Below are 13,380 nucleotides of genomic sequence, written 5' to 3' on the forward strand. Positions count from 1 at the left end.
AATTTTTAACTATTCAATATTAAAAAGCACACCTTCCAAATGACTTCAACGCCTATTCCAAAATATTAACAAAAATGAGAGCATCATATGAAGACTTACAGGATATGGTTAAAACTTCAGTTTTCTCTTACAAGGGAAACACACACCTATTAAAATGCACTCTCAATAACAGTGTAATCCTCAAAGGTTGGGGTGGGGTGGGCAATTGGAGGAAGAAGGAGAAAAGAGAATATTGGAATATTTGTGAAAAAGGTCTTCCTGGAGATTATAATTAGCCTCCCTCCCTACTCTTATGCTGGTTGAAAGTCATTGTTATACTGAGAGAAAAATTCTAAATACTTTCACTATTTTTAAAAAGAATTTTAAAAAAATTTACTAGGTATTCTTTTTAATATCAACAAAGTGAACCTAAGAAAAACAAGGAACTAATCAAAAAGATAAAAGCAAAAGTTAAAGAATTAGCAGACAGAAAAACAGTAGATTTTACGGAGTTGTCTTTGAAAGATAATAAAATAGCAAATCTCTAGTTAGAATCACCAAGAAAAAGAGAAACACAAAAGCGTACAATTAAATTGATGCATGCAGAGAATATACTATAAAAGATTTAAATGCATTCTTCTACTTTATTTATTTTTTTAACTTGTTTGGTTTTGTTTTATTGTTTCTGTGTATTTATTTATTTATTTATTTAGGGGGTGTGTAATTAGGTTTATTTATTTGTTTTTTAATGGAAGTACTGGGGAGTGAACCCAGGACCTCATGCATACTAAGCATGCACTCTGTCACTGAGCTATACCCACTCCCTACTTTATTTAAAAAAATTTTAAACTGCAGATGATTTTCTAGGAAAATATTACCGAATTTGCCTTATTATGAGCAGAAAACTTAAGGGAGGTATTCTAAACCTCGTATCCATTGCTGAGGAATTTGTAATAGTAAAATACTGACATCAAATTAATGTTTGAAAAAGAGATACTAAGTTAAATACATTAGGATATATCCATATAAATGTAGATATTTAAAATTTTTATTCTAGGAGCTTCTTTAATGATGTGGGCGAAATGTGCCAAATTTTGTAAGTTAAAAAAACTAGGCTTTAAAACATGACCATAAAGATGTACATTAGAGTCATAAGCTGAGGCTGCAAATTGTGTACAAAACTAGGGTCACATGCATTTTTATAAGGGAGAAAATATGTAATTTTCCTTAGAGTCACAAAGGTATCTGCAACCCTAAAAAAGGTTAAAAGCCACCAACAGACATCAAAATGGAACCCCTGAGCTAACTTCTCAGGGCTGAGATCACGGGGATTTTAACTGTCTTCTCTGTGCTTTTCTACAAATTACTGAATATGTATAGTATTTATTAATATAAGGGAAAATTAGGTTTTTATCATTGCAGAATTTTTTTAAAAAATCTCACTTCAAAAGATAGCTCTCTCCCCCCATTAGTACACACACATACGCACAAAAGCACTGCACAGCAGAGTCTCAGGTATAGGACAGAACATATAATTCTTAGAATTCTTCAAGTCATTCCGAGGAACGTAAGCAATTGCAAGGGATTAACAGAGTGATGTTCCTGAAATTTAGAAATATTTGCTTAAAAAGATGTCTGTGTACTTAGAACAAATCCTGTAAATTACATCGCTGCCAGATCACCCTGCCATTCTAATTCAAACTGACTTCTAGACCTTTTTTTTTATCCGTACCTTTTTCTAGGAAATCTTCTGAATAAAGGAAAATACGTTATATACCACCAGGATCTGGGGCTCACTGGCAAGCTAGGGTTATCTGTGGACTGGAAACAAGTGTGAAGGTAACAAAAGTGAGTCTTGTGTTTCAAGTGTTTGCCATACTAACCAGGTCCAGCAGAAAACGAGGGAGCAGCAAAAGCATCACCTTGGGCTGGTTGAAAGCCTGGGATCAAACTCTCAGCTGAGCCTCCAAGCTTCTCAGGATGTTTGCCTGGAGGGACAAAACACCACTCAGGTTCATTCCAGCGGAATCTCATGATGCACACACCTGCCGGAGGCGAAGGGCACCCTCCAAACTGACATCTGGACATGACCCTTTTTACTGCATTCTGGCAACACCTTGGTTATTCAAAGGTCCCTGTCTAGTCGCTGCACTAGCTGAGGAACAGCCGAGGAAAGCAAGTCTGAAGCCCGAAAGTTCAAGCACAGTGCTCAGAGCAGAATGCCTCTCGCCTTCAGTCTGAATCGATTTATCTCTATATAATTCCAATGAGTTTGATGATCCGTTTTCCATGTCAGAAGCAGTTAAGAGAGCAAACGAGACGAGAGAGGGCCCTAGTGGGATGCTCTGAGGGACAGGCACAAGGACAACGGCTTAATGTAAAAGCCAACAGCTGAACAACAAGAAAGACAGGAAATTATTAAAAACAGATACAAAAATTTAAAAACCTGGGGGACATTTAATCAAGTGCAAAATACTACAGTTTTCAATAGTCCATGAAGGTATTTGTTTATAGCCTAGAACAATAACTGGCTCACATAACAATGAAACAAAGTGACAACGAATGTCAAAGAAAGTTAGATCCTATGCTCCATCTTGTGTTCAAAAAGGCAAGGAGGTATATGGGATTTTAAAAAATATATCTATAAAATGATAAAGCTAACATGTTTGGTCAAAGTTGGTATTATTCACTCTGCTCTAATCACTCTTTACCCCTTGCTTTTGTTTGCACTGAGGTGCTCCTTTTGAACTGTAGAATTTTCCCAGGGCATTTGTTGTTCTTTTCTAAAGGGTGTGTGTGTGTGTGTGCACGCACGCACACGTCCATGAATGGGTATCCTGCCTTCCAAATTATTTATTTTTTATTTGGGGGGAGGAGGCAATTAGGTTTATTTAGTTATTATTCTTAGTGGAGGTACCAGGGATTGAATCCAGGACCTTGCGCATGCTAAGCACACACTCTACCACTGAGCTATGCCCTCCTCCCTCTCTGCCTTCCAAATTAGACTATGGGTTTGAGGATAGAAACGGTACCTTCTATTTATTTGATCTCCTCTCCATGGTCAGTCAACAGTAATAGAAAATTCTGATCACAAAGATTCAGTGTCTACATGAGGGCACAGTCTCACGAGGGAGCAGTTACAACTCTCTAAGACAACAAACCCGCTTAGGACAAGCGACCATCACACGCCTCCAAGGAGTGAACATGCTTAACACCATCATTCCAATCTATGCTACGGATTCACTCCTGAAAGTTTCCCACTCTCCTGCTGCCACCCACAACAGACCAGGATTTCCGAGGACGCAGAGATTTCAGAGCTCTGGTAAAAATACAAATTGATGTGTGTACATACTTCAAAATCAATCCTTTGAAGGAAAGAAAGACCCAAGCCTCTATTTTCACATGCATTTTCACCATAGAGTCAAGGTTCCATAATCACAAAAAGGCACCACTCACCTTCCCCCAGCTTGGCAAAGTCCTTGTTAAGCAGTTCTTCAGCTGTGAGTTTGGAGAAATTGTCATCGTCAAAGGGGTTCCACGTGGGACCTTCTGAAGGATTATAAACGTTTTGCTGGGAGGCCCGAGGGGAGCCGGAAGGAGTGGTGGTTGCAGACCTAGAGAGGTTCCCACCCCCACGAAATAAAAAGACATACAAAGGTTGAAAAGGGCCAACCTATTTTCTCTTTGTTTCAAGACGAAATTATTTTCTGAGTCAAACCATTATTCTCCACAGTATTTTTCCATAAGGGCTTTCTTTCCATGGCAATGGAACAGTTTCCACAGACACCCTTTCCACCAAATGAAACAAATGTCTCCCTTTCTTTCATGGTTCACTATCTCTCACTACTTCTTTATTCTCTTGCTTAGATTTTTGGTCGCATCTGTGAGTTCTTTCAGGATCCCGAAGCAACCTGTTCTTAGGCTCGTGTATCTGTGGTGACTGTAATATTCACAGCAACTGACCCCAGAGGGGCTGGGGCTGGTGCCTACTCAGGCGGCCTCTCACCCGTCAGGATCTGGCAGGCACAGAATGAAGGGCCACCACCAGTGGTCACCACCACAGTTAAAGAGAAATAAACACAATTACAACCATAGCGTGCTCCCAGGTATCATTAACTAAATTTCTTCTGAAGTTTCTCTTGATGCTCTTTGCATTTAGCTAATAACTTACAGATTTTTCACTTAGTATATGGTTCTGTGAAAGGTGAGGGTCTGAAATTACACTCACTCAACACTCATTGCAATCTACTTTATGGCAGACACAGAGCCTGTCACGGGATTGACAAAGGTTGATTAAGCCATGGTGCTTGTTTCGGACACACCTGCAGGCTAGGTCAGGTAGACATACAAATAAATAATGGTAATGCAGTGTGATGCCGGCTCAAAACAAGGTTCAGGCAAAATCACATATGATAACAGGGGAAAGGTCAAAGAAAAGAAAACCGCTGACATGCATCTTGATGAACAAATAAGCATTTCCTAAGTGGACAAGGAAGAGAGCGACAGTTCCACCAGTGCGATCCGACAGGCCGTGGTCTGTTCATCAGTGAGTCCAGACATTACTCCACAGGCAATGGGGAGCCGATGGAAGGTTTTCAACACAGAGGGAAGTGGTCAGATCAGACCAAAACTTTAGAATACTAACTACTGTATATCAAAAAGATAAACAAGTTCCTACTGTACAGCACAAGGAACTATATTCAATATCTTGCAGTAACCTATAATGAAAAAGAATATATGTATGTGTATGTGTGACTGAAACATTATGCTGTACACCAGAAATGGACCCAACATTGTAAACTGACTATACTTCAACCCAAAATTTTTTTAAAAAATTGAAAAATGTAGGGGGGAGGGTGTAGCTCAAGTGGTAAAGTGCATGCTTAGCATATACAAGGTCCCGGGTTCAATCCCCGGTACCTCCTCTAAAAATAAATAAATAAACCTAATTCCCTCCCCCCCACAAAAAAAATACAATAAATTAGGAAAAAAAAAAAAGAAAAAAGAATTTAGAAAACACTCTGTAGGGTATGGAATGGATGAGAGAATGGAAACGGTGAGGCAAGTAGAAAATTATTTAAGATCAGTCTGATCTATGCACTCCAGGAAAATGCAGTTTCTTATTAAACACAGACACACACCACTATGCACATACCTACACACATCTGCATAGCATATGCAAAAATCACACAGCAACAGCCCACGGCAGCCCTTCCCCACAAAAGTCAGGAGGATAAAGGGGAAGCACTACATACTTGGACTTGTTGAGACTGGCCTCAGCTGCAGCTGCCTGGAGCAGCTGGGTTGATTTGCTGGCAGGAACTCCAAAGACCGCACTGTGGGTCACGTCACTGAGAATCCGCCTGTGTCCAGCACGCTGGGCCTTGGGGGATGATGGAGGAGTGAGAGATCCGAGTTTCTGTCCCTGGATGGCAGGCGGTGGCGTTGTCTGAACCTTTGGCTGTTGTCTTACTGGGGCTTGAATCTGCCAGGGAGAGTGATGAAAATGTTCCCAAAAAAAGGGGGGAAAGCATAAACAGACAAGTATAACAAAAAATGCTACATGAGGGCTAACATATGGCTCAAATGGCTCTGTTTATCAATAACACCCAGAAAGAAAAAACTAGGCTTTGACAATCTGAGCTGCAACGTTGACCCTGATAGCTGCATGGTATTTACCTGGTACTTAGATATATATTTCAATCTTCATCAGCAATAATATACAGACTAACCAAATGCAACTCAACCCAGACCAAAGACGGCAGAAGTGATGCCTAGCTCTAAAGATACAGAAAGTATCTTAAAGGACCACTTTCTGCTTTAGGAACTCATTCAGAATGCTTCCAAAAGGCAGGCTTCAAGCATTCGACTACCACATCACAAGCCAATGAAGGCACACCTTTAGCTAAAAACACAGCTGAGTTGAATGATTTCTGCTAAGAGACCCCTAACTTTCTGACAGAGCTCAGACTGTTAGAAATAAGTCAGAGCGAATTCCACTGTGATTAATAAATGGCAGTGCGTTTTCTGTTCTGTTGTTGATACTCTATTTGATAGGATGGGTCTATAAGACTCTATTTCTGTGCGAAGTCCTGAGAAAATGTACAGCATTAGGGTAGTGGGATTAACCTGTTTTGATCTTCATTTCAGAATTGGCACTGAAGAATCAGGTAGAGAATATAATAAGAAGACACAATTTTAAAAGCCCTTAATAATGATTGATCTAATAATTTCAAGGACTCTTGAGATGTGGGCTTTTTTTCAGAAAGCAGGACACACTGTCACCACAGAAAAACAAACGGGAGGGAATATCCTTGTGGCCACCTGGTGAGTCTTTATGTGTAAGTCCTGATGTACAAGTGCTATATCAAGAAGATGAACAAAAAATAATGTTAAGAAGGCCACTTAACCCTTTTCTTAATTAACTCAATCCAGAGAAAAAGGGACTTAGAATGTTAAATGCCTCAGGTATTGAACTATCCTTTCTCTCCAGTCCCTCATCTCAGATTGGAGCTGCCCTCCCATGATGCAGCTCGGTTCTCACATTCTGTGTCTTCAAAGGTAGGCCCTGGGAGAGAGTCAGGAAACTAGAGTGGTCCACTACTTAGGTCAGGATGCTGACAGCCTGGGAGTTTCTGTCCTTATACTGACTTAGACTTTGAGTTTTACTGAGGCAGGCTATGTGCATATGTGAATACACAACCACTCATCAATCAAATGAATGATACAACAGAAGGTTCTAATAGCAATCAAATTAAGGTTAGAAGGCAGAGCAGCTGACTGCATCTCTGAGCGAGAAGCAGAGTGTTCTGTGAAGAAGATCAGAGCCCCACCCCCACAACTTCCTCTGGGGTCCAGAATTGCACCTGCAACAACCAACCTAAATCCAGTACCCACAGGGCCCAGAAGGGCTTTAAGTATAGAACTAGATTTGCTTATTTCTTAGAATTTGAGACATTCATTACTCTGAAAGGGTACTTAACTTTTGAGTCCCTTTAATTTGAAGAGTCTAGACTACTTGGAGAACATTTTCCACTCCTCTTGCCTATTCTCTGCACACAGCACACTGAAGAATAGATGCTTCTGTCATGAGGACACCATATTCTATCACAGCTACCAATTCAAACCGGCTGCCACCCATTCAGCCACTCCCCACAACAACCCTGTCAGGCAGGCAGCTTTATCTCCCATCAGATTCTCAAAATGGTGAGTTAAAAGCGAACATGGATTCCAACTTCCTTGTTTCAGTGGAGACCAGACCAAGGCCTCCCGAGGCTAATTGCTTGCTCCAAGGTCACAGGATCAATTAAGGACAGAATCTGTGTTTCTTGACTACTGCTCAGAACTCTCCTTCCTGCACCATGATGCTTCCTCATCCAAAAATGGGATTGGGAAGGGGGAGGAGGGAGAAACAGACCAGGGGAAGGAGAAGCAAGGTAGACTCTGATGTCTGTTTTGCTAAAGATTTTTTTAAAAAAATAACATATTTAACGATAAAAGGAGTACCACCCCATCAAGAAATATAGACAAGGGGGCAAAACCACCCAGACTTCCATTCCACTACTCTAATATGTTCTTATCTTTTGGTATCTTATATGTAAGTCTATTTCAAGTACATACCTTTCCCATAATTTCATATTTCCTTTCGCATTACCTCATGAGCATTTCCAAACAGTTATACAGACTTCATAACCATGATTTTTAATGGCTGCACAGTTGGTTGTTGGAACAAGTTAGGTGGCTTCCATGCTTTTGGCTATTATTAAGACTGCAATAAACATCTGTGGGCTGTGGCCACCATTCCCTTGCAGATTCTTGCTGAGAGATGGCTGCAGGGTATACTTTATATTTACTTATATATATACTTACTGATATATTGCTTCTGTAGGTAAGTCCTACAAAGGGTCATCAGAGAAAGGGATGGGTTAAAGCTGGAAAGCTCTCTGGTTCCTTGCTGAAGCACATTCTGTTCTTGTTCCTTCTTTATACCCTCAACCAACTACCCCTGAACAAAGTGTTCAAAGTATTTTTTTCATCCAAGGAAGGAGAAGGTTCATAGTTCATTCCCAAGAAAGCAGATACTCTTGTAAGGGATACCAGAGGGGGACCCCATAAAAAGTGTATAGTCAGTGGAGTCGATCATGCTGTCACCCTGGATGAGCACTTGTTATTATCCTTGAAAAAAGATCAGGATTCTCTGGTTCTTGTCCCAGCTCTGCCGCCACCAGTCTGTGTGTCTTGGGTAATTTCTTTCTAGCCTAGGCCTCAGGTTCCAATTCTATTAAATGAAGACTGGATTAGATAGTTAAGATCTCAACTAGCTATTTGACACGATAATCTTTTAAAAACTCATTTTCCATTAACAAGAGGAACTTCATCTCTTGTTAAAAATATAGAGTAGCTGTCTGCCACACACCTGCAGGAAGACTGAGCTGTTTCAGAAATGAAGGTGCAAAGATGCTGAACACACACTTAGTTGAGACTTAAAGAAGACAATCTATTTACAGCACTGCTTCCTTCTGAAGGGATGTAGGTTTTCTGGTTTAAGATGGGCAACAAAACTCTATCAGAAATCAATCTTCAGAAAGAAGGTCTCTTATTTTCCTTCGTTCCTCTAGCAGTTGGACTTCCCTGGGAATAAGAGCTTAGCTATGATACTCCATCAGCTGGGTATGTAAAATGCCTTTTTCTATCACTCTAAAATTTTCTATCACTGTTGCTCAGAAAAACGTAAGTACAGAATTAAGGGCAGTCATTAAAGGCCAAAGCACCACGTGCCTGAGGATGTAACCACAGAGGTCAATCAGAAGAGGACGATTCTATACTCAGCCAATATCCGGATGTGAACATGCCCAGTTCCTAAACTGACAAGATGGCTCAAACAACAGTCAGATGCTCTGGTGCCCAGAGGGGAATTAGGCCCCCGCAAATGGTCTCAGCAAGTAGGCCCTGAAGGGTGCAGCACAGTAGATTCAAATGAAGTAGCCAGTAATGTCATCCACGACAAAGAATAAACACAACACTGCCAGGACTCAGGGTGAAGGTGGGGGCCTACATGAACCTCCCAAGATGGGAAAGGCCATGGTGGTTTAACTGCCCCCCTGAAGAAGGGAAAGGGGTTGGCTCTAATCCTGCCTAATCCTTGACTGTCCAACACTGGCCCGGACAAAGACAACGAACAGCTCTTGCTGCCAGTCTAATAGTAAAGTAAGAAATAACAAAGTTCATCTTCATCAGCAGCCTCGGATCATTTTTCTAAAACCTTTACCCTCCAAAGAATAGCTCATCCTTTTCCTGGCTATATGGAGAAACGAGCAACTATTTTTAACCACAAGGGTGGGGAAGCAGACTCGCCTTTGTCCAGAGGGTCCCCACAGCGGCTGCTGCTGCCCCTTTCCCACCGTCTCCCTAGCCCTCACTGCATGCTCCCACTCTGGCTGATTCTCACCACTGGCTCCTGGGCAGGGGGTGGCTGGGAGGCTGTGGCCGGCTGTGCCTGGGGCTGCGGTGCGGCTGCCACCGCAGTCTTCTGCTGTAAGGCAGCCTGCTGAGTCAGCAGCTGCTGCTGCTGCTGGTAGAAGTTCTGGATCAGCTGCTGCTGAGAGCTTCCCTGGGACACCACAGGGAACTGGGTGATCGCTGGTTGTTGGACAGCTGGGTGTACTGCCTGAAACTGAGCAGGAGAAAGTGGCAAGAAATGAGGACGTGAATAGCAGCCTGTCTCAGAACCGTATTCCACAAAGGATGAATGTCTCAGTAACAGCTAAGACCAGTGCTGAAGCCAAAGGCGAGGGCAGGGAGGAGTCTTTGAGCTTGGCCTGAAAACTCAGGAGGGGAACCTCAGGGCATTACGGTAAACACAGCAGCACCTCACACTGCCAGGCTCCATCCACTGCGCTACCCGCCCCCTGCACTGCAGACTGGCTTCCAAGCGGTTTCTGCGCCGGGCCTGAGAGCATCCACCCGACTGTAAGTCCGGCAACTCCACTAGCTGGAGTGTAACAGAAGCTAATAAATGATCTCCCAATCGCAGAAGTTATCCCTCTTATAAAGGGATTTGGAAACAGCCAGGATTAAAATTCTTCCCTACATGAACAGGATGAAGCAATGATGACATTGAAAAAAATAACCTAAATGTTAACCCAGCTATTAAGTCATCTCAAGCCTTTCTGAAAATTATTTCCCAGTAGCTCTCTTTATTAAACTCCCATCTTTACACATTCAAAATATTCAGTATACTCTACCACTTAATGATATTTTATCTTATATTGGTAACATTGTTTCAACTTATATCCTTTTGTAAACTTCCTAAGGGCAGGAATTCTGCGCTTCTCCCTCCTACTCTAAGGATAATGTGTCAGGCACACAAGCAGAGCTCAAAAAAGGGCCTATTGATGAGCAAAAGTCAAGTTCGTGTCTTTGAACATTCCAAATATTTTTACTCAGTTATAAAGCTAACTGAGAGGATACAGTTTGCCTACTGAGGCAAAATTAAAGGGCTAGCAAAAAATCAGACGTCAATAAATAGTTGCTAACTTATAACAGAGAAAGAACCAAGTGTCTATTAACAGGGGACTGATTGGATAAACTATGCCATATACCCTTAAAAGGGAACACTCTCAGGTGGTAACTAGAAATGAGGGCTACCTCTGCTATATATGGGATGGAGGGGATAGAATTTTGCAGATCTAACTTTGAAACTATGTAAATGTTTTACATTCACACGGAACAAAATTCAACCAAAATTTAAAAAGCAGTAACTAAAAGGCAAAAGCAAAACCTCTATATCAAATCGAGAGCCAAACTCCCCAAAAATGTACTAAATATTCGAAGTGTAAAAAGGGCAAAGAAATCTTACACCATTTTCAGTAATTACATTAGTATTGTTATCTTGAAACTATAAATCAATTAAGAAATTATGCTAACGTTGCTAGGAATCAAGATTTCCAGATGACAAAAATATGAATATAAAGTCCAAGAAGTTAAACAAAAAAATCCCATAATTACAAATCTGCTTTAGAACAATAAATTTGAATTCACTGTGTATACTCTATTAGCAAAACAAAACATATGTCCTAACTGTTCACTGAAAAGGTCTAAAAACAATAACCAACTCACTACTAAATGAGTATTCCTAGCACTGAGACTGTGGTCTCTAAACACCTTTTCCCTTCAAGGGAAACAGCTCTCTAGAGTTGCCTGGGATCCTTAACCGTTGACGTCGTCTGCTCCTGACATGCAACCATTGACACTGTCATGGCTCCATGATCCAGGATCACCCAAAGCAGATGATCTTCCTTCTGACATGTGGTTAGAGGGTCAACCGTAGCCTCATGCTATGTCACAATTCACCTCACTTCATCCCATCAAGTAGGCATTTTATCATCTCCCATCATCACAAGAATATTTTGAGAGACAGAGAGACGACATTCACATAATTTTCATTTCAGCACATTGCTATAATTGTTATATTTTATTATTCGTTATTGTAGTTAATCTCTTACCATGCCTTATTTATAAATTTAACTTTATCACAAGCATGTATATATAGGAAAGAGCATGGTATATATAGATTCTCGTACTAGCTATGGTTTCAGGCATCCACCTGGGGTCTTGGAACACCTCCCCCGCAGATAAGGAGAGACCACTGTCTGTGTCTCCTGATATGATACAACCAGAAGGACAAAGAACTATCAAACTGCATCGAATATTGAGAGGCCCCAAGAAATTACCAGTTTACACAGGGGATGGTGGAATACGTTAAACACCACCACAGCAATGCAATCAACCAAATCCAGAATGTGGAAAATTCTACAGGACCAATGACCCAGTTTCAAAAAAAAGAGTAGCAAAGGTAGGGGGGGGAGAGGAGAAAGGCAATTATGGATAAAAGGGGGACTTAAAAGATACATCAATCATTATAAAATGAATATATTCATAGTAAATAATGTGAAAAGATACATAAATCAATTTAAATTATGACATATCACAAAGAGTTAAGCACTAGTGGATATTTGGTGATAATAAGAAATACTTATTTTGTTTCAGTTTGATAATGGTGTTATGTTAGGGAAAAAAAGAACCAATAAAGAGTCCTTGGAAAACAGCTCCCTTGCCGAGGCTCCTCAGTTGGGTGAAGAACTCCCCGGGGCCTGGAAGGAGGGTGGGAGGGGTGTGAGTGATGCAGGGATGGCCCAGCCGCGTCAGTGGCTACATCTGTGAGGAACAGCGATGTGACGGGTAAGGGCTCTCTGCCCTCCCAGGGCTTCCCAAGGAAGACACCTGTACCTGGTGGGCCTGGGCACACGCGAAGCAATGTCAGATCTTGTCCACCTGACTTACCTGCTGAGCCTGGGGCTGCTGCTGCTGGTAAAACGCACCCGCCGGCTGCTGGGCAGGTGGCGGTGCCTGCGGCTGCGGCTGCGGCTGCTGCTGTTGCGGCTGCTGCTGCTGCTTGAGGAAGAGCTGCTGCTGGTGCTGGGGTGTGGCCTGGGCCTGCGCGGGCAGACCCTGGGCCGGAGCGGAAGGCGTCTGCTGCGGGGCGGCCTGCGCCTGGGGCTGCTTGGGCTGGGACGGCGGGAGGGGTTGGCTGGGCGGGGGCTGGGCTTTGGGTTGAGGAACACTGGCTAAAAGGCCCGGCTGGTTGCTGGATCCTGCAAACAGAATAAATTCCATATGAGGGCTCAGAACTCTTCCAAACAAAACTGGCCTTCCTTCTTGCCAGAGCAATAAAGAGGAGGTGATAAGGGCCCAGATAATCCCAGGATCCACGTGCTCCTCGCTGTCCTTGCACCTGGAAGGTCCTTCCTTCTTCTTGCCAAACTACGTGCTTCATATTTTTCAAAACACAGTTCAGTAACAGGGCTCAGTACTTGTTTCCCACAGGAAGTCTTCCCTTATTCACCATCCCATTTAGTCCATTATTCTTTTAGTCCGCAGCCCGAGAATCGACATACTCAACTGGCCTTTGATGCTGCTGTACATAAACACAGGCTCTGCACTGTTGGCATGCTGCGGACAAAAGCACTCTGATGTTTTACCGGCATGGTACACAACCCTGGTCTGGATGCCTGACTGTAAGTAAACAGCCACCAAATTCACCAACAGCAGCTTCTTGGTAAGAGGACCGATGGCTGTATTCAGTTACTTGATAATTTCGATCAACCCTCTTTATGAAAGTAAACACAGTCAGCTCATTAGAAACAGAATGTCAAAACACGGAGAGATGACAGATGCTTCAAGGGACAGAGCATTAAAGAAATAATTCCTCTTGGTGGGGAGGGTTTATCTCAAGTGGTAGAGTGCATGCTTAGCATGCATGAGGTCCCGGGTTCAATCCCCAGCACCTCCATTTAAAAATATTAATAATAATAATTAAATAAAAATAAACCTAATTACCTT

The 13,380-nt window shown here is 42.2% G+C and overlaps 1 protein-coding gene across 13 annotated transcripts in view; it reads right to left on the reverse strand.

Moving 5' to 3' along the window:
• AAK1 (AP2 associated kinase 1) overlaps positions 1-13,380 on the reverse strand; it is a 147,599-nt gene that overhangs the window by 35,428 nt on the left and 98,791 nt on the right. For 10 of the 13 annotated variants that reach the window (XM_032497724.1, XM_032497731.1, XM_032497728.1 and 7 more), the window contains exons 12-16: positions 12,322-12,632; positions 9,428-9,652; positions 5,235-5,464; positions 3,436-3,611; positions 1,863-1,967 (exon numbers count right to left, since the gene is read on the reverse strand). In XM_032497724.1, coding sequence (XP_032353615.1) covers positions 1,863-1,967; positions 3,436-3,611; positions 5,235-5,464; positions 9,428-9,652; positions 12,322-12,632 — 1,047 coding nt within the window. The remainder of the gene's footprint in view (positions 1-1,862; positions 1,968-3,435; positions 3,612-5,234; positions 5,465-9,427; positions 9,653-12,321; positions 12,633-13,380) is intronic. The other 3 variants (XM_032497726.1, XM_032497734.1, XM_032497730.1) reach the window with 2 other exon arrangements.

Source organism: Camelus ferus, chromosome 15 (assembly GCF_009834535.1).
Source record: "Camelus ferus isolate YT-003-E chromosome 15, BCGSAC_Cfer_1.0, whole genome shotgun sequence".
Classification (NCBI taxonomy): Eukaryota; Metazoa; Chordata; class Mammalia; order Artiodactyla; family Camelidae; genus Camelus; species Camelus ferus.